The sequence below is a fragment of the Meles meles genome, chromosome 19 (assembly GCF_922984935.1).
Source record: "Meles meles chromosome 19, mMelMel3.1 paternal haplotype, whole genome shotgun sequence".
In the NCBI taxonomy this organism is placed as follows: domain Eukaryota; kingdom Metazoa; phylum Chordata; class Mammalia; order Carnivora; family Mustelidae; genus Meles; species Meles meles.
Window position 1 is genome coordinate 12,343,580 of NC_060084.1, and position 26,310 is coordinate 12,369,889.

At 46.8% G+C, this 26,310-nt stretch overlaps 2 protein-coding genes across 2 annotated transcripts in view; one reads left to right on the forward strand and one right to left on the reverse strand.

Moving 5' to 3' along the window:
* The window catches only part of GLG1 (golgi glycoprotein 1), a 163,569-nt gene extending 149,963 nt beyond the window's left edge, over positions 1-13,606 (forward strand). Inside the window, exons 19-26 of the mRNA XM_045987752.1 lie at positions 527-664; positions 2,474-2,597; positions 3,296-3,438; positions 3,628-3,729; positions 4,669-4,776; positions 6,331-6,451; positions 7,040-7,146; positions 8,557-13,606. Coding sequence (XP_045843708.1) covers positions 527-664; positions 2,474-2,597; positions 3,296-3,438; positions 3,628-3,729; positions 4,669-4,776; positions 6,331-6,451; positions 7,040-7,146; positions 8,557-8,724 — 1,011 coding nt within the window. The 3' untranslated portion in view covers positions 8,725-13,606. The remainder of the gene's footprint in view (positions 1-526; positions 665-2,473; positions 2,598-3,295; positions 3,439-3,627; positions 3,730-4,668; positions 4,777-6,330; positions 6,452-7,039; positions 7,147-8,556) is intronic.
* A 1,289-nt stretch (positions 13,607-14,895) lies between these two features.
* LOC123930700 (tyrosine-protein phosphatase non-receptor type substrate 1-like) lies at positions 14,896-26,008 on the reverse strand. The gene is made up of 5 exons (XM_045986923.1): positions 24,226-26,008; positions 17,473-17,832; positions 16,638-16,931; positions 16,249-16,314; positions 14,896-15,592 (listed from the first exon to the last, which is right to left on the reverse strand). Exons 1-5 carry the CDS (start codon positions 24,311-24,313, stop codon positions 15,291-15,293), a joined length of 1,110 nt encoding a protein of 369 aa, XP_045842879.1. The 5' UTR covers positions 24,314-26,008; the 3' UTR covers positions 14,896-15,290.
* Positions 26,009-26,310: the final 302 nt, after the last annotated feature.

A 26,310-nucleotide genomic window follows, 5' to 3' on the forward strand; every position in this document is an offset into this window, starting at 1 on the left:
TTCCAGGGTACCTTTAATTCACTATCTTAAAATCCATCATGTGGCACTTCATGCTTTTACATTACCCCCGCTTCTTTCTTTCTTTTTTTTGGTAGTTATTTTTTTACAAAAGTTTGCCTTCTAAGACTGTTTATCAGGGGTAAGGACTGGGTCTCTCTCATGCATCTGGTAAATGGTGAGTTGAACTGAACCTCCTAGCTTGTGCCCATTGTCTAGTCAGGGCTCTTGCTCTAGAGAAAGACAGAAGAAACCAGGAATCTTGAGTGGGTTTCCTTCCTTTTAGACTCCAGTGCAGCCTGCTCAACTCGACCATTATTTTTATACAGTCTGGTTCACTCTTAGCCCTGAAGCTGTAAGTCTATAAATATAATTCTCCTTGGTGAGCAAATTCTGATTCCTATTGCCTAGGAATTCGGAATAGAGCAAAAGATGGGGGATGCACTAAGACGCAAAGGCTGCCGTCAGAACACACGAGTTATCAAGCCGGGATACACCCCTTAACACAACCATAATTCTTGTGCCCTAGATTATCGAATGTCTGAAAGAAAACAAGAAGCAGCTAAGTACCCGTTGCCACCAGAAGGTTTTTAAGCTACAGGAGACAGAGATGATGGACCCAGAACTAGACTATACACTCATGAGAGTCTGCAAGCAGATGATAAAGGTAAGGGACCCCAAACCAGGGGGTGGTAAGCACAGGGTCGGTAAAAACAACAACATAAGCTTCTTTAAACGTCAGAACAAATCTGTATAGTCTTACCACTCAGCCTGTTCTATACAGATGAGACCGTGGTTCTCACAGTGTGGTCCCTTGGCATCACCAGGGGACTGACCAGTGCTTGGGCCCCCCCATATATACTGAATTAGAAACTCTGAGCAGAGCTGTCAGTTTTAACAAGCCTTCTGGGTGATTCTGGTGCTGGCTCAAGTTTCAGAACCACCGAGCTAAGCTAACTGAGCTCACCTTGACATAAGGCACAAGTGAATAGATACCCAGTAAATACATGATTAGTCTTTGAGGGTGGGTAGTGGTAAGTACACTGAAAAAACCACCACCAAGTGTCCTGATCAGCGTCCTTCCACAATCAAAAGGCTTTTCTCTTCTACAGGTTCTTCTGTTTCATACACTTCTCCAGTAAGCATTCTCTATAGCAGGGCTGACTTGAGAACCTAGATGCCAGCTCCTGGATATGTCCCCATATATGAAGAGATTAAATTTAAAGTTCTCATGCCTTATTTAAAATAAAACAAAATGCTTTATTATAATTTACTTTAAAAATAAAATGCTACTTTATTTTTATTTTTTTAAATATTTTTATTTAATTATGCAACAGAGAGAGATCACAATCAGGCAGAGAGAGAGAGAAGCAGGCTCCCTGCTCAGCAGAGAGCCCGATGTGGGACTCGATCCCAGGACCCTGAGATCATGACCTGAGCGAAGGCAGCGGCTTATCGCACTGAGCCACCCAGGCTCCCCTAAAATGCTACTTTAAAACAAAACGGTATTTTTTTACTCTTATCAGATACCAAAGAGAATTGTGAAAGTTAGAAGTGTATTTAGCTGGGCCTGGTAGATTTGAGATCTGTGTAAAAGTGGAACTGTCAGGGCACCTGGGTGGCTCAGTAGGTTGAGCCTCTGCCTTTGGCTTGGGTCGTGATCTCAGGGTCCTGGGATCGAGCCCCGCATCAGGCTTTCTGCTCAGTGGAGAGCCTGCTTCCCTCTCGCTCTCTCTGCCTGCTGCTGTGCCTGCTTGTGATCTCTCTTTCTTTCTCTCTCCGTCAAATAAATAAATAAAATCCTTAAAAAAAAAAAAAAAAAAAAACTGTCAGGCTTTGATTTGTGGGAGTTTTGTAAAATTTTGATGACTTTTTCAGCAATCTGAATTAAGGTATCAGTAGACCGTGATTAGCAGATAGACTGTTGATTAGCACATAGAGGTGGTATTTATTTTTAGTCCAAAATGGATCTCTCTGAGTTCAAGGACACTAAAAAGTGCACAGAGGCTAGCTGCACAGACTTTGATAGGATTATAGCCCCCGTAGTTAAAAGATGAACTAGCCTGATCCCTTCCCCACATACCTGTTCACATTGGCTGGTGGGTAATTTTTAAGTTTCCCGTTCAGATTGGGTAGATACACCTTGAGGGCTACCTGGCCACCTGTTATGGCATTACGTTCATACTTCAACAACATTTAAGTTCAGGAGATGTCATGTAATGTAACATAGCCATGTAGGTACAGAGTCTGTCCTGTGTAAAGTAGGAAACAGGGTAGCAGATCTGTGAGCAACATAGTAGCGAAGAGATGAAGAAAGGAGAAGTTGAGGTTGGGTGCAGATTCAGACTTAGCTGTTTCTCTTGTACCGCGGTCTCTTCAAGCCGATTCTGTCATTAGCAGTCGATAGAAGGGTGATATGGGCACTGTTAATTGCCGTATTTGGGTAACTACTTTTGTAAAACTTTATTTCTTGCAGAGGTTCTGTCCAGAAGCAGATTCCAAAACCATGTTGCAGTGCTTGAAGCAAAATAAAAACAGTGAACTGATGGATCCCAAATGCAAACAGATGATAACCAAGCGCCAGATCACCCAGAACACAGGTAGCATCGTGGCCTGGCTTTCCCGTCCCACTGAGTGTGGCTTCCGTGCAGCTGAGTTGACATATACCTGCCTCATTAAACTACAGGTGTTTTGTTGGCTGTGGGTTTTAAGGGAACAGTCAGGATGCAATAAGCAAAATGATTTATTCTTCCTTCAAAGAGTAGCTGGGAGAACAGAATGGAAGTCATAGGAAAGAGGAGACAGAGAGAGTCAGAACTAGAGTTCTTTGAAAAGTCTAGAGACTTAACAAAGCTTCCGGCTTGTGGTAGGAGAATGTATGGGTAATGTCTTCTAGAACAGAGAAGTTTCGGCTCTGAGTTGCAGGACCTTGTAACATAATGGGTAAGATGAGTCAGTAATCTCAGTGCTGCCCAAAGCACGTGTTACAGGAAAGGTTGGTGATGGCAGCTTGGTCTTCGTGACATCTAGCAAGAATACTGGTGCCAGCGGAGCGCACGGAGCCGCTGCAAAGTGGAATTCCTGGGCTCTCCGTCTCCGCCTCTCCTCTTTCATTAAATTCTGTTGCTGATTGAAAACAGCGTAGTGAGGGCTCTGTAAACATTTAGCGAATAAACGAATCAGTGGTTCATTTGTGGTCACTGACATAATATGCCTGCCCCCCTTCGAAAGGCAGATCTCTTATGTTTGTGAATCCAGGTGGAACATTTTATCAGGTACTTATCACTTTACACTCTAGATTACCGCTTAAACCCTGTGTTAAGGAAAGCCTGTAAAGCTGACATTCCTAAATTCTGCCACGGTATCCTGACTAAGGCCAAGGATGATTCAGAGCTGGAAGGTCAAGTCATCTCTTGCCTCAAGCTGAGATATGCTGATCAGGTAAACTGGCTTGGACTCTCGCAGAGGTGTGTTTGTAGAGGACCCTTGACTCCCCTTAGTTTCCCCTTCAGAAGTCCTAAGCTTGCTCCTGCTTTCCCAAAGCCTTTTTCATACTTTCCCAGATCAGGGGCCAAGTAAAAAGCTGAAATTGCCTGATAGGCTGATAAAATCTCCCCTTGTCACCTGCAGCGGCTCTCTTCAGACTGTGAAGACCAGATCCGGATCATTATCCAGGAGTCCGCTCTGGATTACCGACTCGATCCCCAGCTCCAGCTGCACTGCTCAGACGAGGTAGGGTTTGAGTATGAACCTGGTTATAAACAGAGGTTTTCGGAGAAATGTTTATTGGAAAAAAGCCCTGTATTCTCTTTCCCTTCAGCTTCGAATCCAGGATAGTTGAAGGCCCGTCTTCTGGATTCTCCCATTATTTGAGTTTCTGGTTCCCTGTGACACTGAATTAGACTTGGCACTGGTCCTGTCACTGTAGCGTTGATTCCGCATTTCTCTGTTGTACCAGTTCTCCTTTATTATATGTTATACACACGTGTGTCTCCATAGAGTTTGTTCTTCCCTTCTCTTCATTCTGATGGCCAACCTAGAATACCCTAAGACTTGCCAGAAAGATAAAGTGCTCTTATAATAGCACCAAAGAAATGCCTGTCCTTGGAAATTATTTGACTTTCTAGCTCGAAAAGGCCATGTGAAAAACTGTTCAACTTATGTCAGTTTTAGGGGATCATAGCTAAAGATTTTTACAAGAAGCTTACTCATAAAGCTGTCCGAGGAGGGCTAAGTTTTAAATCTTTGGTGTGAACTGTTTTAGAACACCTTTATGTGTTGGTGTGTATATTGCCAAGTTGTGAGTCTGGGTTGACCCTGCACCTTTGTAAAGCATTTGCTTTCAGTATTTCACTTGACTATATCACCTTCCTCCTGTGTCGTCAAGGGTTACCTTCTTCGTGACCAGTCCTGGGACAGTCTTGTCTCCAATTTCAGGGTTGACAGCATAAAGATGGGTACACTGACTTGCTTTCAACTCTGTGTGCCAGTCCTTGGAAAGGAGAATGGGGCCTGGCAGTTCGTACAGGAAGGAGGGGAGTGAAGTACATTGAGAAACTCTTTGAGAGGACCAGTGGCCTCATGTGGGAGGATCACCAAATCTACAGGCTGCAGAGACAAGGTTCCTGGTGAGAATAGAGACAGCCTGTGTTTCATGTGTCTCCCCGACAGATCTCTAATCTGTGTGCTGAGGAAGCTGCAGCCCAAGAGCAGACGGGTCAAGTAGAGGAGTGCCTCAAAGTCAACCTGCTCAAAATCAAGACAGACACCTGTAAGAAGGTAAGCACCACCATCGATTGCCTCTTCTCCTGTTGCTTTCACTCCTTTTTGTTTTTCCTTCCAATGCTGCCCTCTGACATCTCAGTGATAACATTGAAACCTTCCTCCCCAGAATTATACACTGTTACCTCTTAGGAAACCTTAATTGGGTTCTTGACAATTAATTGCCTATACCTTAAATATTCTTTCACGTGTCCTACTTTTTTGCGAATAGGTCTCATCCCCATGGCCAGCCTGTTGTTGAGGGGCACCGTGAGTACACTGCCAAGAGCAAAATGTCAAGTCCAGCATATCAGTACATACTCTGCATCCATGAAAATCATTTCAGAAACAGCACATAAAAACAAAGTTAACAAAATATAACTGCGAAGCATACATTATCTTGCAAAATTGCTACTGAGATGATCTATTTGATCTTTTTCAAAAAGCTTTTTCTTTTCTTGAAAAGTGCTTCAGTGATGTCATTGTTGAGTCACTGTGACTTTGTACACAGCTCTTTCATCTGCTGAAATGCTTCCGATTGCACATGGTCTGAGGAATAAGGGGAGTTGGCGGAAAGCTAAATCCAGATACTTTCCTTGTTCTACTGTGTCATCAGATGATCCCATTTAACTTCGAGGAGGGCTTTTTGAACAATAAGTTTGAGTTTTGGTTTTTGTTTTCTTGTTTTGGTTATTGTTGTGTTTAGAGACTATATTTAGTCTTTCCATTGAAAGCAAACTCTTTATTTAAGAAAGCATTTCTGGGGGCACCTTGGTGGCACAGTGGAGTGTCTCTCTCTAGGTTTCAGATCAGGTTGTGATCCTTGGGATCATGGGATTGAGCCCCATGTCAGGCTCAACATAGAGTCTGCTTGAGATTCTCTCTCATTCTCTCTCAAATAAATAAATTTAATTAAAAATTTTTTAAAAAGGCATTGCTGGCCTATTTTTACCTCCTGTTTCATCGTGTATAAATGGAGAGACTGCAGAGCTGATTTCAGTTCCATCATTTTTATATTCCTCTTGTTCGGAACATTTTTAAACTCAGTAAGAATTGTTCTTGCAGTAAAATTTATGCTCTCTCGGTCTTTTTGTTTGTTTGTTTGTTTTCTTTTGAGGATAATAGAGGTAAAGTAAAACATTTTGCAAATATTGACCATTGTTTGGGAATTTTAAGATAGCATATAATTCTGATTATCAGATTTCACATTTTTCAGTCCTCTTAAAGTAAGGAAATAGCTATATTATACCACTATAAATACCAACACTTAGTATTTAATAATATGGCATAGCAGACTGCCAAACCCCAAATGTGATTTTATAACCCCCTGCTTTACTTAACACATGGCTTTGCTTACACTAGGTCTCTGAGTGTATTTATGGAATCAAATCAGTTGCTAAGAGTCTACATTCTTTGCATCATCACCAGTTTGCCACCTATCTCAACAAGTTCTGTTGTTAACCTCGACCTTCCCTCCTTGACTTTTTTGTTTGTATATAAAGTATATGCAGATAACAGATCTGATGCATTTCCTCTCTAAAAGCTCTCTCTGCAATGTTTTTCCCTTCCTAGGAAGTGTTAAACATGCTGAAGGAGAGCAAAGCAGACATCTTTGTGGACCCAGTCCTTCACACAGCGTGTGCCCTGGACATCAAACACCACTGTGCAGCCATTACCCCTGGCCGAGGGCGTCGTAAGTCACTGTTCGCTCTGACCCTCTCTGAGCTCTCGCTCAGACTCGCCTCTGAGAGCGCTCACAGCTGCTCCGTTCTACACCTGCAACTCAGCCACAGACAACATCCTCTGGGGGCCTGGTTGATGCTGCGACTAGGGTTTTGTGGCAGAATGAATTTAAGAATAATCCTGCAGGTTTGAACTGACCTAGCCATGACCAGATGTACACATCTGATGAAAAGGGAGGGTTGAGTTACTTATCAGGAAAGCAAAACTTAGTCATCATCACGGCCCTCTTCGCCCTTTTCCAAACTAGAGCAGCTTCATCAGCTTTCCCAGTGGCCACACTGGGCAAATCCTGGTAGAAAGTTGTTTCTGAGCCAGATGTGCCCAGTAAAAATGAGAGAGGTTTTAAGGGCTGGGCAGCTGGCCTTGGAAGTTCAACATTCTTCTTCATGTGAAATCTTGGTTCAAGTTTCCTAGAATGGATTTAACTTTGTGTAGCCTCCAAATCTGCATTCTCTGGTGGTGAGGTCCCTTTCTCCCCAGCCTTAAGGAAATTTCTGTTCTGGACAGTTTGACCCTTCTTATCCCTTTTCTTCCACAGAAATGTCCTGCCTCATGGAGGCCCTGGAGGATAAGCGGGTGAGGTTACAACCCGAGTGCAAAAAACGCCTCAATGACCGGATTGAAATGTGGAGTTACGCTGCAAAGGTAAGGACTGAGAGAGTCTCCTGAAACAACCACCTCTGTCAGTTCCCCAGATACTCTGCCGGCCTTCCTGTCCTTGCTGCGAGACCAGCAGTGAGGCAACTGGAAAAGTCTATCTGTGTCCTTGAAGCTTCCCCAGCTTGACCACTTTCTTGACCAGTTCCTCCTGTCACCCGCATGAAAGGTCAAGGGTAACAGGCAGACAGGAAGGACCATGAAAAGTCTTCACACCTAGATTTAAGGGAAGGGATCACAGCTGTCCAAGTAGCAAGCACGTCCCTCACCTGTTCTTCCAAGGGAACATAGTCGGCTTGGAAGCCGTCAGTTAAGTGAGGCAGCAGAGGGCGCCACGTTAGTCTCTTCCTCACTCACCGTCTCCACGGGTCAGTTGCTAAGTTGCTGCAGTGACTCCTGATCACTTCGTGTTGGCAAATGTCAGTGCTCAGATTCATGTTCATCTGAAACCTCCCTGCGCTATGGGATGAGTAGAGAAGCAGATAGACATAGCCACATGTCTGGGCAGACCCTCTCGGGTACCCAGGCTAAGTCGAGAACCGGAAAGAGCAGGTCCATGTTCCTGTGCACAGCCTCTGGGCCCCGATTCTGCTGTTGTGGGCTGCATAGAGGTCCATTCAAAAAAGCAGAGAGGAGTCTGGGATGGAAACTGACTGCAGTTCCACGACTGTGGGAGCAGTGCCGTGTGTTCAGTCGGCCTGAGTCATGTTTACACAGTGTTTCTATGGGGGGCGGCGCTCACGATTTAATGGTGAGTGAAAGGAAGTTAAGATACAAAAGCAGCATCCAACACATTCCCAACTCTTCTCTCTGTTTTTAAAAATAAATCCGAATACTTAAGAACTTGCGACATTGTACAAGTAACCACCTCCCACCCCTTTGGCCTCTGGGTCTTCAGCTATAGTGTGGGATTGGTTTGAGGACTAAATGACTGAAAACATGTCAGTGGGGCCCCTGGGTGGCTCAGTCGGTTGAGCAGCGACTCTTGATCTCAGCTCAGGTTGTGAGTTCAAGCCCCGCTGTGGGTTCCATGCCGGGTATGGAACCTCATTGGAAAAAAAAACTAAAGCATTTGGAGCATTTTGCCAGGGCCCCACCTGCGGTGAGGTCCCCAGTGTAAGGGCTGCTGCCAGGTTGGTGGTGGAGATCACCATGATGGATGGTATGAGATCCCACCTCTTTGTGTTTGTCTGTATTTTCTAATTTTATGCAGTAGATATGCACCAAATTACAATCAGGAAAAGGAACTGTAGCTCTGTGTTTGATTTTCTTGTCCCTCATCTTCTCTCCCCCAAAGAAAGGGCATCAACTAAACTAAGGATTGAGGGGGGCGAGTTAGAGCTAGCACGGCCCCAGCACAGTTCTCTTAGAAGCCAATGCTGCGGTGTGTCATTCCAGGTGGCCCCAGCAGATGGCTTCTCTGACCTCGCCATGCAAGTGATGACATCTCCGTCAAAGAACTACATCCTCTCTGTGATCAGTGGGAGCATCTGTATATTGTTCCTGATCGGCCTGATGTGTGGACGTATCACCAAGCGAGTAACACGAGAGCTCAAGGACAGGTAGAGCCACCTTGACCGCCAGAGGAACTACCTGTCCAGTGCCCGGTTTGTACAGCCCTCCTGTATAGCGTACCCACTCACCTCGTTCTTCTCAGAGGTGGCACCAACACCCATGTTAGAGCAGCCGCAGGTGTCCTCTGCATTGTCCCGTCTCCGACTCCGCCCGTGTCCATGGTGCCCTCCTCCTCCTCGACCATTTCGTGCAGCAACAGCAGCTGGCCGCTTGGGTTATTGCCTATATTGGCAAATTTGGGTTTACCTGCCCGTAGGCAAGTCTCTCTCATACCAATGGAACTACCAGTACTTCCAGAACCAACTTACCTGACCTGCAACTCAAATGATTTTTTAAAAAAACAAAAACACCAAAAAAAAAAAATTTTTAAAGAAAGAAAAAAATGTATATAGTAACACATCTCCTCCAGGCTTGACTTGGGCAATGGGGTTATTTCTTCTGTGCGACTGTAAAACGAAGGCAGGACTTTAAGGGAAAACACACCACCCAGTATGCTGTTACTGGGATGTCTTGCTCATTTCTCAAAAGCACCTTTGGACCATGTGGGGGCCATGGACTTCACCGAGGAGTGGGAAACCACTAACCAGCCTGCTCTGGGTCTTGTTTTCTTCTGCTGAAACAGTGATGCCTTCCAGTTCCCACCTTAACAGAGCCACTGCTGGTCAAGACACCACGGCCATGAGTATTTCTATGATCTCCTCACTTCAGTGAAGTAAAGCAAGCATGAGCTTCCCCAGGCCAAGGGTGAAGGGTTGGGGAGGAGATTGAAAGTGTGTGAAGCTGGTCAGTCACTTGATCTGCGCCGAGAGGCTGGACCCTGAGTCCCAGGGAGCAGGATCCCAGGCATCTTTCTCCTCCAGGCTAGCACAGGACTCAGTCACATTTGGACTGACCCTGCTGGGGGATAGCAGTTGTTTTAGAAGGCCTGTGGCAGGCAGTGACCACACCACGGGAGGGAGCTCAGGGCGGGAAGGAGGGATGGGATGGATTCACTTTACTTTATGTTTTGGGCAACAATGCAGGTCAGAGACAGTGGCTTATAAAGATTTAGCGTGGTCTCAGGGTGTGACTGGCCATCCAACCTGACCCTTCTGCAGGCTCAAGGCCGTCTTCCCAGATAAGTTCCCTCATGCCTCTTTGTAGAGAGGACTTGGAAAGTTACTGTGTTAAAAGATGGAACCTCTTCTCCGTGTTTTTTTTTCCTTTCTGTCCATTTGCTGTGTACACCCACTGTAGTAGGCATTGGCCAAATGTTGTACTTTGATGATTCATCAGTCTTTCCAGAATCTGAGCTTGATGGAAGCAGTCTTCCTGGCCGTCCTCCCTCGTCCCTCCAGTGTGGGATGACTGGTTTGGCGTGTACAGGGGAGTGGTGCAAGCATCAGGATGCAACCTGGCACACCTTGGTTTGAGTTTGGGGCCTGGAGTCACGGTGGCTGCACAAGGGGGCGGCATGTACAGGAGGAGATATATTTATATAATATATATTTTATTAACCTGTTAGACGTCCACAGAGTATTATAAATCACGTGCCTAAACTGTCCACATAGACCATGGCGCCCTTCCTTGCCCTGCCCCTCATTTGCCACCATCCACGTGGGCTGCGGGACCTACACCACATTTGTCTCCCCTGAAATGTGTTCAATACAAAGTAGGTCAGTGTGTGGATCAGTTGATTCAAATTACTTCTTGTCTAATCTGACTGACATATATTTGAATACTGTGGTTTTCTTCTTTTTCTTGTTGCTACCCTTCCTGGAGGCAGTGGGGTCCAGAAGCCAGCTCTGTTCCTCGGCCTCGGGTACTTTAAGTCACCAAGGGGAGCTGCTAAGCTGCTTGGTCCCCTCATTCATGCTCTTAGGGTCTTCCTGATTCTCAGCACCTGTCCTGGGATTGAAACTCTTGGAGTCCGGGCAGAAGCCCCCTACTGCCACCGTTGTGGAACTGAATCGGGCTGGCCCGCAGGGTCCGCCTCCGGGAGTGCCCACCTGAGCTGTGGGAGCTTGGGAATGAGAACTGGGGATGTCCTCTAAACGCAGGCCCCCACCAACGTGTCTGACATGACTTACAGGATAGAATGAACATTCACCATTTGGTGAGTGTGTGGGTACCACTCTCCATCTGTACATTTTCCCTCCCAGTGTGTGTAAAACATCTCCATGGTTTAATGTGTCCTGACGTCCTGCATTCGTCTTAGTTGTCTACAGCAAATCTGAAAGCTTGAGAAGGAGTTTGATTCTTGAAGCGTTTGTCATATTTAGAAATAGAATCAAAGGGATAATTCTGCCAACATTTTCAGTTGCTTATTGCTAGAAAGCATTTCACCATCCTGCTTGGAATAGTTTCAGGTGACCCGTTCTTCAGAGTCCCAGATAGTGTCCTGAGCAGTTTCTCCCTCCAGGAGGCCCAGCACCATCTGAACCTGCAGCTCAGCTGTCTCCGTTCTGTCATTCAGTGGAACAACACAGGGGCTGCGCCTCATGGATTGTGGCCCTTACGGGTCAATGGTGGATCAATCAGCTAGTCGAGAGTTAGTTGAGAAGAGGAAGCCATGGCCCTAGTGGAGGAGATGGACCTTGTCTTATCTCCTCTGGTGTCTAGCCCAGATGGTAACAAGCATCGGGTGATTGGGGCGGAAGGTCCCCCAAGGTCAAGGCTTCAGGCAGTTGCTACAAATTACAGTTGCCAGGTAACTCATCTGGCCTTGTCAGCTCACTCCGGTGTCTCAGGGAGTCCTACTTCATGTGTTCCACGACGCTTGAGAGCCAGGAGGTTACTCTCCCCGGCTGGAGGCCCTGCAGTACAGGAAATCAGAAATACAGGCAGGCTGTCAGAAACAAGACTGTTCCCTCTGAGTGTCTCTTCACAGAAGGGTAGCTCTGGAGGTGAGACCTTTACTCTGGTGCATCCCTGACCTCCTCCTGCTCTTGCTGCTGTCCTAAGAAAAGTCTGCTGGCAAGATGTGCTGAGGCGGGAGCAGATTAAAGGCTTCACCCCTTCACCCAGCGTAAAGGTTCACCCCAGCAGGAAAGCCTTCGTCCTCTACATTCCCTAGAGACCCCCTGGCTGCCACTCCCTGTGCTGTGTGTCCAGTCGGCTTGTTCTGAGCCAGCCTGTGCTTGGAAGCCGGGGATTCTGATACTCGGCAGGCATTGGCTTGAATTCCCTGCAGGCCTTCCGTTGTCTCATATCCTGCACTTCCTTTTCTGGGGGACAGTGAGCAGCTCTGTGGGGGGAGGGGAAGGGAGATTCTGCTTTCCCAGAAGAGGTGACAGAATGATCAGATTTCACTTCCTCCCATTTCCCGAAGTCATGTAATAAAAGAATCCAGTAGTAAAGAGGTCTGTATTACCCGTTTTCGTATCATCAGACAAAATGGAAAGGAACTTGTGTGCCGACTTCTATTTTCCCAAGAGAACATTCACTTTCATGTGTGCGAATGACTTCCAGAAATGTCTCCCATCCTCCCCACCCCCAGGCCGTGGTACAGCTTCTTTCCCAAAGACCCCACTATAGCAAGTCATCCAGGGAGAGGTGGATTGCTTCGTGGGGCGGCCTCCTTACTTAGCTGGTCTCAAGTTCTTCTGAGGAAAGGCTTTCATTTCCTGTTTCTTGCCCTCTCCCACCAAAAACTACCCACACCCTGAGTACAGCTTGTGTTCAGTGAGCACATACGGGGAGCCACAACGCCAGCCAGCCCAGCCGGACACAGTCAACCTAAATTTTGCCATAGAACAAAGAGGAGACAGACGGCTATTTGAGTTGTGTGCAGTTAGGTATATAATATTTATATTTCAGATTCTTACAAATTTGAGAAACCTAGAAGATCCTTTTTATTTCTTAACCATTAGACAGCACGTGCCTCACTTTATCAAAGGCAGTGCTCCAGTAGCCTGAGTTTCTCCTGGGCCTTTAGGGGCTCCCCTCTCTTCACCTCTTCTCTCCTGGTCTCGATTCCCAGGGGCTGTGGACCCAGACCTGATGTTCTGGCCTGCCTCTTTCTTACTGTCTCCCTCTCTCATCTGTCTTCGGTCAGCCATCTCTCTGGTACTCTCCTCTTGGTCCTCCTCTCCGTTAGGACCAGGGTCACCTGTTACAGCAGTCGAGTTCAAAGGGGAAGCCCCCTTCCTGCCCTGACCTCAGACAACAGATGAGTCCTACAAACCCAGACTGACTTTTCAGAGTGACCAGCTTCCCCGAGCCATCTAGTGAGGTCACCGTGGAGACCCAGGGACTGTTCTCGTCCAGAGCACAAGGCAGGACTCTCTGCTTGGACTGGGGTGACAGGATCCTGATGGCAGTTTCCCCTCCTCCCCTCTCCCAGAATCTGTCACCACACACCATTAGGGATGTTGGGATACAGGCAGCAGAGAGACCTGCCTGGGCAAGGAGAAAATTCAGATAGTGCCTCTATGTTCTGTTTTTGCCTTCCCCCATCATGGAATTGACACCTGGACCCCAGAGCCCAGCAGGCCTATGCCAGAGCCCGGGAGGCAGGAGCAGGCCCCCCGGGGCAGGCTGCCGCACACGGGCCGGAGTGGCCGCGGCAGCGCTGAGCCACGGCAGGCTTCCCAAGTGGCTCCCGCGGCTCAGCGTGCCCAGGTCAGTCCCAAGCAGGAAAATAGACTGAACGGCAGATGCTGTGCAAGATCTTAGGCCTTGAACATTTTTTTTTAAGAAAGAGAAAAAAATAAAATTAACAATCCTCTTTTGTAAATGATTTTTCTTTCTATGTATAAAATCCCGGCAGTTCCTTGTTTTTACATGCTCATGCTGTGTAATTTTGAGATGTTACTGAGGTCCTGAACATAATGTGCATTTTTTTCTGTACAGATGAAATGGGAGAATTTAATAAAGAGTTTGCAGGTTTTTACTTGTGAAATCTTCTCTGGTGACTGGGAGGACCCCCAAGCCCCCTGCCCTGCCAGGAGCGGCCGCGCAGCTGTGCTGTGCGCGCTCACTGCTCTCGCCGCTGACTCACCGCATTCGCTGGACTCACCGCATTCGCTGGCGTCCTTTGTCTCCTCGGCTGGGAAGGTCAGGCAGAGGAGGACACAAGACCTTTGGAGGAGAGCCAGAGGCTAGATCCAAGGTTTTCTGACTGTCAGGCTGAGATGCTGGGAATGATTCACTTGACGGATGTGTTTAAGGCACAGCCTAAGGCTCTCCTGGGGAGCGCTCATAGTCAGGACCTGGCCTTACAGATGGCTCACGGCCACCTTCCCACTGGGGCCTGAACTAGGCAGTGTTTCTTCTCCGTGCCCCACCAGGTCTCCTTTGGTCAGCGCTCGCCTCCCCATCCCAACAGCCTAGTGACCTTTATGACCCTATTCCTGAGCCTTCCGCCTCCTCCGCTGTCAGCAAAGCTAATTTGCATCAGGGTGTTATAAAGTCCTCGCTCTAAGGAGTGGCGTGATAGCAAGGATTTCTCAAAGTAAACGTGTGTGTACTGGGATTCAAGTGCTGGGATGCCCAGTGAGATGACTGGGGGCTCCTGGGACCAGGGTTTCTTCTCAGATCCATTTTCGGCAGGTGCCACATAGGTGTAGCTTAGAGGCCAGGAGAAGGTGAAGTGTAAAAGAAAGGCAGAAGAGGGCTTGGGGGCCTTTGAGCCTGAACTACAAACACTATGTAGGGAGCCCTGGGCAGCCATCACCTTGAATGGGTGGAGTCTGGGGCCAGATGCTCTAGAGTCCTGGAAAGGCTGCCCCCCTGTGGTGTAAGTGTGGGAAATGAGGGGCTGGGTTCAGGCTCCTTGTCACTGATATTCCCACAGAGGAGAAGTGGGTTACCTTGCCCCACTGCACCTGGCCCCTCGAGGGGACACGACTATGGTCATGGGGACCATGCTGCCTTAGCAGTCTGATCGAATCCCCCTACCGTAAAATTTTGTGTAATCTTTCTGATAAAAGATCCTTGACCAACTTTAATCCTCAGAGGCATTTGGCATTTGTTCTCAAAAGGGGGTGTAAGAAGGGGTGCCTGGGTGGCTCAGTCTGTTGTGTCTGCCCTTGACTCCGGTCATGATCCTGGAGTCTCGGGATGGAGCCCCACATCCAGCTCCCTGCTCAGCGGGGAACCTGCTTCTCCCTCTCTCACTCCATCTGTGTTCTCCCTCCTTCTCTCAAATAAATAAAATCTTTAAGGGGTGGGGGATAAGAATGAAAGGATTTTAACCAAAAAGAGGAAGACTTCAGATACCCAACTCTCAAGCAGATAAAGAAGTAAGAGAGGGTTTGTGTGACCTGGCTTTCTCAGTTGGTGAGCAGCAAAACATGATTGTCTGTCTCTGCCGTATGTGTTTCCCTCTGACAAGCCAGACTGGCTTTGGGACCTGTATGACCATCAGGCTCCAGGCTGGGGTGGCTGACCTGTCCCCAGAGTCTGCCGACCCTGGACAGGCCTCCCAGGGTGCTGTCAGTCTTGGTCCTAGGGTCCCACCTCCCTTGCCCAGAACAACAGCACAGCAGTATCTTCTCAAATTTCCTGCATTTATGGAGAAATTTGGACAGTCCGGAAGAAAAAGGGGCACCTATAGGGTAACAAAAGGCAGCAGACTAGAAGGAAGCCGGCTGGAGTAAGGAGGGAGGGTCCAGTACACAGGCAGCCCCTTGGAGGACGTGGGACCCACTGGGACTTGGCCCCTTGCGCTCCGCAGCCCTGACAGGAGGGCACCTTCTGCCCACCTGCACCCTGGAACTGAGGGCTGCTCCTTGACCCTGTCGGGTGAGTGGCTTCGTAGGGTGGGCCCAATGGCCACGATTCCTCCAGAGGGCAGCCGAGATCAGGCCATAGATCAGAGCTGCACCCTGCAGTCCCAGGTAGCAGTAGGCCCCGGCAGTGAGGGTCTGTTCCAGCTCTGCTTCGAGGGAAAGGGCACAGCGTGAAGGTCAGACCCACTTGCCCTACCCCGCCCCGCCACCCCCGACGCTGCCTCCTTCTGAAGAGACCTCTCTGGCTCACTTGATCCTCCGGGAGGTTCTATTACTCCCTATTTTTACAGACAAAAAAGTTAGACTTAAGATCTGTAAGGGCAAAGACGGTTTGGACTGGGGGTGGTAGGTGGGTGGGTGGATGTGAGGCCGAGAAAAGGTAAAAGTCTCACCCAAGGGGCCACAGAGAGTTGGCAGAATTGGGACTAGACCCCGGTGCTGTTGACCAGGCGGGTCTACATCCTTTCCAGCCAGAATCTGAGGGCTCACCTCTGACTCTTCATGGTCCACAGGAGCTTCCCAGACCCTCCTGCAGGAGGGCCCCTCTGTTCTCAGAGCTCTTGAGTATCCTGTGTTCCTGCCCTAAAACCCTTAGGGCAGTTTTCCTTGCATTTTATACATTGGTTCAGTGTCTGACCAAGCCTTCCAGACTCAATAATGTTCAGACTGTTCTAGTCATCTCTCTGTCCTGGGAAATACTTAGTACCCCATAAATACTTGCTAAAGGGGTTGTTTTCAGTGAGAAATCATGGCCTTGCTACCTCGGGGGTCCAGGTCCCAGACAGTGTCTGGGGGTCCATACCTAGATAAGTGTGTCCGCTCTTCTCGTGAGTCTCATTCCCATTCTTCAGTTCCAGCCTTCTGCAGCCTGGAACAGAGAAGGTGCTCTTCAGAGAGCTTCCCTCTGCTGTATCCCCCAAAGGAAATGGAGGCATTCACCACTAGAGAATGGAGAAGCCAGGAGTGATAGAGTGGGTGTTAGGGCTTTGGGGGTAGTTGGTCCCATGTCACTGCATAGGCTCCAAAGCCAAGTCCAGGCTTCACCCAGAAGCTGGGGCAGAGCCAGGGTCCTTGGCCACACACAGCAGTGCCTGTCTTGACCTTCCAGTTTGCCAGGGGGAACGGGTGTCAGTGTTCCAGATGGTTGCATCAGGGGGCTGGAGCACACCCCCTAGGGGCCTCTGTTCTCACCTTGGCCACAGGGCAGGGGCAGCACAACTTCTGAGACTCCAGTCTGGTGCAAGCCTCGGCAAGTCACAGAAATTCCTGCCATCTCCCGAGGCAGCTGCAGCCAGCTGACCACGGGCTCCCCAGCTCCTCCGGTGGTGTCCTCATCCTCCTGGTATTGGCCTTTCAGGACCCAGGAGACCCTGAGAGGGCCAGGGTTGTGTCCTAGGGCCACACAAAGTATATGGAAAGGAGGGCCAGAGGCTGGGATGAACAGGCTCAGCTCAGGTGGCTGGAAAGCTGGGGCTTCCATCCTAGCTGCAGGGAATGAGAAGGGAAGAAGGATGTCACCCAATCCCACCAGCCTCTTCCAAACTCCTAGTCCATATGCATCTCCTTCCTTCTGGGTTTTCTGGAGACACTTCTTCCCTTCCTCTATGGCCTCCCCTTACCATTCGCGGAATCTACCTTCTACAACAGCTAGCCTTCTGGCCAGAATATGAGCTCTGAGCTTGTCTCTGCCACCTACTTGTCATCCTCTGGGCCTCTAGTATCCTTCCTACAGAGCAAGGAAAGGGAATGGATTTAATGTTCTTGATTAGGCTTCCCCTCCCAGGCCTAGAAGTCTGGGCCTAATGTGTCTGTGTCCATCCCCAAATGGTCCCAGTCGATTCCACCATCCAGAAGCTTGAGGCTTTTCTCTGGGGGCCCTCTAGGCTTCTGGCCTGCCTTCCTTTCCCCTGATCCCTACTGACCAAGGCTTCCTCCAAGCGGGGCTCCACCATCTGCACCTTTCTGCCCACTGCCCCCCACTCCATTGCAGTCTGACGAGGGGCACCAGATCCTGACTTAGACTCACCCTGATAGAGCAGACGGGTACCTTCTCCAAAGACATACCGGCCTGAAAACCACAGGGCACAGCAGTAAGTACCCTCGTCGGCAGGACTGGCATTGCCCACGGTAAGGAGTGCGGCATTCTTGGCTGTGTCCAGCTCCGCCAGGAAGCGAGGATTCACACCCAAACCATAGGTTGGGGGAGTCCCTTCTTGATGACTTAGCAGGAAGGTGGGACCCCTCCCCACCAGCTGCTGGTACCAAGACACGACATGAGCGCCGGCAGGGCTGCCCAGCAGCACACACCAGATCTGTGGATTGCCTTGTCCACTCAGCACAGAAGACTGAGGCTGGAACAGAGAGGGCTGGGAGACCTCTGAGGCACCTGCAGAGGCAGAGGAGATAGCGACCTGCTCGAAACAACTCAGTGGTCAGTTATAGACACTGTCAGCTCAGCCTAGCGTACAGTCTTACTAGAGGACCATTTGACAATACCTGTCAAGACTGCAAATCATCATACTCTGTGATCTGGCAATTTTATTTCCATAAATTTATCTTATGAAAATAATGGAACTCATGTATGGGTATATCTACAGAGATGATTATTACGGTACTCATCTGAATCATGAGAAAATAAATATAATTAGAAGAGGTTACATTCTTAAGCAAGACGCCCAAATGATGCAGTACTCTGCAGTCCTCCCCCCACCGAAAGGAAAATGTAGAACTCCCGCTTCTGAAGACAATGGAGTAGTTGGCAGCCAAATAATGCTCCCTATGAAAATAACTTAGGAAAGCCAGAGAAACAGGTGATATTTCAAGTGTAAGAGAGTTACTGAAGCAACAGCATCCAGAAGGGTTAAGGTTGTGGAGAAGGAAGAACCGTGGAGACGCAAAGTGACTATGTTCAGCCCCTTGCATTTGCTGACTCTGGCAAGAGGTTAAGGATCCAGGTTTTCGCCAGGCAGAAGAGTTTTTACAGTAAGACAAGAGAAATTAGCAGAGGTTTTTATAGTCTCATAGGCTGGAGTGACAAAATCGAAGGCTTGAGAAGCCTCCAATATAAGTTCAGGTTTCATACCATTTTCTGAAGTCCGAAGTTTTACAAGATGGGAACCTCAAAAGCTAAGCCCAAACCTCTGTAAAGCAGAGCAGAACTTTGCAGAGTCACAGTGCTGAGAAGATAAAAGACCAGACTTCAGCCTCTCTCAAAAGGAAAGACCCTGCTGTATACACCAGGATTTCAGTCGAAAACCCCAAAGGGGTATGCCCTAGGAACAAGGCAAGTGAGAAGTAGATGGAATTCTATTAAAAACTGCTTCCTGTAGACTTCCAACTAATTATGAAGGAATTCTGGGATTAGCCACCATTTGACAACCCCCGCAGTAATAATTGCTCAGGCAAGAAGCATCAATAGATGATGAAGAGTTTTGGGCTTTTGCTTTGGTTTGGTTTTTGTGTGTGTGCTTTGAGATCAGTATCTTCATGGATTCTAAATATTCCTGCCCCAAAGTACTTGTTAACTACAGAGAGAAAAAAAATAGTAAGTTATAATGGAGAAACTTGGCAGACACAGTCGAACCACATGATCAAAATTAATATCAGCAGGAATGGGGCAAATAGTCATCCTGTACCTCCTGATGCAATACGACCTCCTTTTTGTGGTATTCCTGTCAAAAATGCAAAACCTGAATCTAATCCTGAGGAAACATCAGACAAACCCAAGCTCAGAACCCAAGTTCTACAGAATAACTGGCCTGCACTCTTACCATGAAAGGTGAAGACTAAAGGAACTGTTCCACATTAAAAGAGACAAAATAAAGAGATATGGTAACTAAATACAGTGTGATCCTAGATTGGATCCTGGACCATATTTTTTGTTGTTGTTCTCAAGACTACTGGAGAGAGAACTGGTGAAATCTGAGTAGAATTGGTAGGTTAAGTCCCATATTAATGTTGGCTTCTTGATTTTTTTTAATTTAATGAGACTTTTTAATTAACATTTAATGTGGTGTTTCAGGGATACAGGCGTTCTTGATTTTGATTAATGTACTAACTTTGTTACACTAAGACTGATGTCAGATATAATGAAAGCCAGAAGACAGTGAAAAGACATATTTAAAATTCTGGGGTGAAAAAAACCCTGCCAACATAGTTTTTTGTTTGTTTGTTTTCCTAATGAAAACTGCCTCTAAAATAAAGGTATTCTCAGATAAAAGCTGAGAAAACTTGTCACTATGAGATTTTCACAAAAGGATCCTAAAGGGTAATCTTCAGGCAAAAGAAAAGTGATCCTAGACGGAAATAAAGAAATGCATGAAGGAATGAAGAGCGCTAGAATGGGTAAATATGTGGTTAAATATAAGAAAATGTTGTCTGCACAAGGCACTACAAATGTCTTTAAAATATATATTGACTTAAAATGTCTTATCAGAACAACACAAAAGGTGGGAGGATACAAGTGAAGTTAAAGTACTCTAATATCCTCACCATATTTGAGACGTGATCAACATAATGTTATATTAGACCATGAAGTCAGAAATGCATATTTTAATCTGTAGGAGTAGCCACTAAAAGAATAATAAAAGAATGTATAACTAGCAAGTTTTTAAAAAGATTTTATTTATTAATTAGCAAGTTTTTTTTAAGATTTTTAAAATCTATTTGACAGAGATCACAAGTAGCCAGAGAGGCAGGCAGAGAGAGAGGAAGAGAAGCAGACTCCCCGCCGAGCAGAGAGCCTAATGGAGAGAGCCTGATGTAGGGCTCGATCCCAGAACCCTGAGATCATGACCTGAGCCGAAGACGGAGGCTTTAACCCACTGAGCCACCGAGGCACCCCTAATTAGCAAGTTTTTAGAGGAGGGAATGATATTTTTTAAAAGAACCCAAAAGAAGACAATAAATGGATAAAAAGGAAGAAGAAATAAGCAATAGAGTAGATATAAACCCAAATATGTTAGTAATTATGCTAAATATAAGTGGAATAAATTCTATGATTAAAAGACTTAGAATGGATCAGAATCTAACAACTATAACCTGCAAACCAAAGACACACCCTAAATCTTAGCACATCAAAACATTGAAAGTAAAAATACTAATATAACTGGTATAGTTATACTATCAGACCAAGTAGACTTTAAAGGCAAGAAATAGTATGAGAGATAAAGATGTACACTTAATGATATAAAGGGGTCATTCTACCATAAACCCAGCTATATCAATAATCATATTAAATATAAGTGGGCTAAACACCTCAGCTGAAAGTCTGATTAGATAAGAAAATAAGGCCAACTATATTCCATCACAAGAAACCCACTTAAAGACAAAAATATTTTAAAAGGAAAAAGATGGAAATGAGATACTATGCTACTATGATTTTAAAAAAAAACTGAAGGGGCAGTTTCAAAAGCAGATAAAGCTGATTTTGGGCAAAGACTATTACTGATGATAAAAACTTTTATTTCATAATTTTAAAGAACTTAATTCAACAAAAGAATTTAACAATCCTAAACAGTTATTCACATAATGGAGTTTTAAAATAAAAGAAACTAAAGTAATAGAACTGCACAGAAAGGCAGACAGATCCACAATAAAAGCCAGGGATTTCAACACCCATATTTTAATATTTGATAGAAGTACACAGAAAATCCCGGGAATAAAGATGACTTGAATAATACCATCAAACAACTTTTTTCTTTATCATAAACCAATTTACTAAATGCTATTTATAGAGCAATCCACCCCAACAACTGCCAAACACACTTTCTTTTCAAATGTCCATGGAACTTTTATCAATGTAGATCACATGCTGAGCCATAAAGCAAGTCTTAATACATTCAAAAGGATTCAAGTCACACAAATAATGTCCTTGGACCATAATGGAATTAAATTATAAATCAGTAACAGAAAAATATTCGAAAAGTTTCCAAATGTTTGGAAAATAACATACCTCTAAATAACCCTTTCAAAAAATGCTTTAAAACTTGATTGTACACTTAAAGTGGGTGAATTGTCTGACATGTATACTTCACAGAAGTTGTTTCTAAAAAACACCACATAACGAGGGCGCCTGGGCGGCTCAGTGGGTTAAGCCTCTGCCTTCAGCTCAGGTCATGATCTCAGGGTCCTGGGATCAAGGCCCCCATCAGGCTCTCTACTCAGCAGGGAGCCTGCTCCCCCACCCCCACCTGCCTCTCTGCCTACTTGTGACCTCCCTCTCTGTCAAATAAATAAATAATAAAAATTAAAAATAAAAACACATAAGGACTGGAAAGGAAGAAACAACATTTTATTTGTAGACAACCTAGTGGTATTCATATTAAGTTTTTAAGTGTATAGACTATTAGAATTAATAAATGAGTTTAGTGAAGTCACTGGATATAAGGTGAAGATAGATAAATTGTATTTCTACATTAGGTACAAGTGGACAGTGAAATGAATAAAATAACACCTGTGATAGCATCAAAAACATCAGATACCTAGAAATGAATCTAATAAAAATATGCAAGTCCTCTCCACTGAAATCTACAAAATATTATTGAAAAATGTGAAAATGTAAGTAAGTGGAGGGATACACTATGTGTGTGTATTGAAACATTCAGTATTTTAGTGGTCATTTCTTCCCAAACTGGTACATAGTGTCAAAACAGTTCCAATCAAGCCCCAGCTGGTCTTTTTGTGGAAAAGGATGGCGTATCATTCTAAAATTTTTATGGAAGTATAGAGTTCTAGAATATCTAGGGCAATCTTGAAAAACAGCAACGCTGGAGGACTTAAACTACCAGGAATCAAACCTTTAAAGGACTGATGTTGTGGGAACGGTTGTGCTGTGGGTGCAAGAACAGACAAGGGGTCCGTGGAACTTGGGACAGAATCCAAACCACTTACACAGTTTTATGACAAAGGGGCACTGTAAGGCTATGGAAAGGGATGGTCCTTTCCATCAGTGGTGCTGAGTCAACTTGATATGCACAAGAAGTGAATTCTAACCTCTATTCTTCCTAGATTACAACCAAAAAGCAGTTTCAGCTGGATTGTATATCTAAATCTGAGAGGTAAACCAGTAAAGCTTAGAGGAAAACATAGGAGAATATCAGCATAAATCTGAGAAATCTTAGTAGGCAAAGATTTCTTAAATACAACACCAAAAAAAAAAAGAGTCAGTTATAATGGAAAAACATTTATTCAAACAACATTAAAATTGGGAGCCTCTGTTTTTAAGAAGACACCACTAACAACAGGGAAAAGATCCACAGAACGGAGGATACTCACACATATAACCAACAGAGGAGTTCTATTTAGATTATATACAGAACTGCAAACCATTAACAAGAAGTCAAACAAACCAACAGAAGAACAAACAAAAATCCAAACAGGCCCTTCACAGAACAGGATGTCCTAAAGGTCAATGCACATGAAAAGTTGCTCACTCCCATTCTTCATCAGGGAGACAGAAATTAAGACTCCAATGAGATCAGGTGCACGCAGACACCTGAATGGCTAAAATGAAAGATTTGTTTTGTCAAAGATGTGTAGCAATCAGAATTCTCTTCCACAGGTGTGTGTCTGTCTCGGTTCTTATCCCCAAATCGGAAGGAAATTTTAAAACCATTAATAGCAGTAGTGTGTGGGTCTGGAATCATGGGAAATTAAATACAATTTAATTGTATTTTTCAGGCTTTACTAATACAGTCAGAAATGAAGTTTCACATTTGGAAAAGAACAAGCCCCTCTCTCCCATCACATTCGACTACCACAACCAGTATGTAATAGGATCTCCTGGCCTTCATCTCTCCTGACCTTTCTGCAGCACTGACCTTGACCACTCCTGTGTCAAAGCCTTGTCTGCCCTCAGCAAGGGCAACTAGCCCTTCTCTTCTCCCCTCCCATCAGTCCTTCCAGTGCCTCCGACTTAGTCCCTCCCGTCTCTCCCTCCCCTTCTCTCTTGGCTCCTGTACAGCGCACCTGGGGTAGCTCTTCCCTGATGACTCAGTTTCTCTCTGGTCTCCTTTCCACAATTAGTGTGAGGAAGATTCCCCACTCCCTCCATTCCCCAAGCTCGGAGCATCGTCAGCCTGCGGACAAGTCTCCATCTCCAGGTTCTGCCAGGTTCACCCAGCTCTCCTCCCCTCCACCAAAGCCTCCCCAGCCTGGGTCACCCCCTGTCTCCGGGATGGCCCCCAGCCTTCCAGTGCTCCTGCTGACCCCTCTGTCCTGCCCCAGCCCATCCTCCCGCCAGGAACTCCACCACTGCACCAGATGCGCCGCAGCTCCCCATCTGCTAGCTGTGTGACCGTGGACACCTTCGGTAAGCCTCAGAGTCACTGGAAAATGAGGGTTATAGAAGCTACCTCACAGAATCGTCATAAAGATTAAATGAGATATTCTAGCATACAATGACTGCTTAATCAATGTCACAAATTTCTACTATTTCTGTTCAGCTCCTTTGGACAGCATCCCACAAGGGATCCGTCCCCCAAGTACCGGTCCAGACCCTCCCATCCCTCAACTGCCCTTCCCAAGGCCCTCTGTCCCCCAGCCACCCCCCTCATCCCCCCCACAACTTCTCGGAGCCCTCTTGTCACTCAAGCCTGGATTCACCACAGGCGCTGGGAATGCGGCGTCCACGGGGCTGTGCACCAGCCGCCCTCCCACCCACAACCCACTCCTTCTAAGCTCCGAAACCAGGGTCTGTCCCTTGGGCAAACCTCCACCCCTATAAAATGGAGAGAGAGACCTAATTAGGCTCTGGGACAGGGAGAAGGGGCGACCTCACCGGAGGCAGCGAACAGTAGCCAGACACACAGGGCCCAGCCCTGCCAGGACTTGGGGACCCTGCTCGGGAGCTCTGGTTGGGTTGCCATCTCTGTAACCGCCCTGGGTGTGAATGGAGCTTGCAGAGCTTGTCAGACTGAGCGCTCCCTGAGGCCCCAGAGCCAGGGGCTTGGTGTCTGCTTCCTCCCTAGGTCTGGAGGGTGGGGGGCAGACACAGGTGCAGCAATTGCGGGCCAACCCCAATATCCGGGTCTCTCGGAAAGCCCCTGGAGGTGCGGGGGTGGGGCATCTGAGTGTTGGGTCGGAGCACAGAAGATTACTCGGTTTGCAAGAAATAGGAACCCAGGTACGACTGGTTTAAGCAAAGGAGGTGGTGTATTGGCCCCTAAAACACGTCCTGAGGAGGTCCCAGCTTCAGGAATGGCTGGCTGGATCCGCAGGCCTGGACGTGATGTCAAAAACACATTTTCCTTCTCTCCTTTCCTTCTCTCGGTTCTGCATCCATCTTTCAGTCTGGTTCTCAGGCAGGCTCTCCACAGGGGGAGGAAAGATGCCCACCAGCACCCAAGGATCCCGTTGGCCTGCATAGCCACTCCAGGGAACAGGAAAATTCTCCTTCCTGTTACTCAGAGCCCAGGTCCAAGACTGATATTGGTTGACCTAGCCTGGTTCATGCGTTCGCTCAAGCCGATCACTGTGATCAGTGGGCTGGCCGGGCTCTCTGGAAGCTCGGGCTAGGGGTGGGGGGTGAGGGGTGTGCCATTTCAGCTGATCTTTCGAGGACTTCAGGTCATAAGATGGTGTTTCTCCGAGGAAAGCTGGATGCAATTACCAGAGGGTCCTGGTCAGGCATTTACCTGTCCAAAGGGGTTTATGTAGCAGAAGGAGGGACCACTCCTGCCCAAGAGAGGCCCCTCGGCAGGCCCCTTCCTGCTTCTCAGTTCACCAGCCATGTCCCGACACCCACAAAGCCTCCACCTCATCGTGTTGCTCTCTAAAGGGCATCTCTGCCTCCTGATGTGTCTTTAAAAGTGGGGAGCAGCTTCTCCTGCGGCTCAGGGAGAAAAGGCCTGATGTCCTGCTCCCCAGAGCCCTGAGGCACCCTTCCCTCCCAGAGACCAAGAACTCATGGCTCTGTGATCACAGTCAAGGTAACAGTAGAGTTGGTCACTCCCTCATCTTGCCTTCAGGTGGGGTTGCTGGGCGGATGTAGCCCCACGGCTGTAAAGTACTTAGCACACCTGGTTGAAACACCTGCTGAAGGAGGTAGGTTGCACTTTCCAAGATGGCGGCCACAATGCCTGTCACCCTACACACCTTCCTTTTTTCCACCGTGGTATGTGTTTTGTTAATTTGAGATATAATTGACACACAGTAAACTCCATGTATCTAAAGTGTACAGTTTGGTAAATTCCGACATGTATATGCCTGTGAAACCATCACCACGATCAAGATATTGAACATATCCATCAACCCTGAAAGTTTCCTCCTGCAAACTTTGGTATGCTTTCTGTCATCACAGGTTTGGGTTTTTTAGGTTTTTATATAAATTGAATCATATCGTTCCCGCACTGTTTTGTCTGGCTCCTTTCACTCAACCTAATAACTTGGAGAGCCGTCCACGCTGTTGCATGTATCACCGGTTAATTTTTATTGATGAATTGTATGTCACTGTATACCAAAGTTACTCCTCTGTTCACTTGTTGACGGACATTTGGGTTGTTTCTCATTTTTGCTAGTTCAAATAAAGCTGCTGTGAACATACGCTTTCCTTCCCCTCGGGTGGTTACCTCCGAGTTGCGTGGCTGGGTCATACGGTAAGTGGATATTTCACTTCCAAAGACACTGCCCAGCCCTTTTGCAAAATGGCTGGATGAGAGCATCCTTGACAACACTGGGTATATTCAGTCTTTTTGTTTAGACATTCTGGTAGGGGTGGTTTTAGTTTGCATCATCTAACAACTACTGATGTGCTTGGGCTGCCATGCTGGGGGGAAGCCAAGCAGCGGCAGGCAGAGCCTACGTGCAGGGGTTCAGCTGATGACGAGCCACCGCTGCTGGACATGTAAGTAACCCTCAGGTGCTT

Coding starts and splice junctions, on each gene's coding strand:
- LOC123930700 (XM_045986923.1), bottom strand. CDS start 24,313: ATGGCAACCCAACCAGAGCTCCCGAGCAGGGTCCCCAAGTCCTGGCAG. Junction 16,932..17,472: donor TACCCGTCTGCTCTATCAGG/GTGAGTCTAAGT, acceptor CATTCCCTGCAG/CTAGGATGGAAGCCCCAGCT. Junction 16,315..16,637: donor GCCCCTGCCCTGTGGCCAAG/GTGAGAACAGAG, acceptor TCTCTGTTCCAG/GCTGCAGAAGGCTGGAACTG.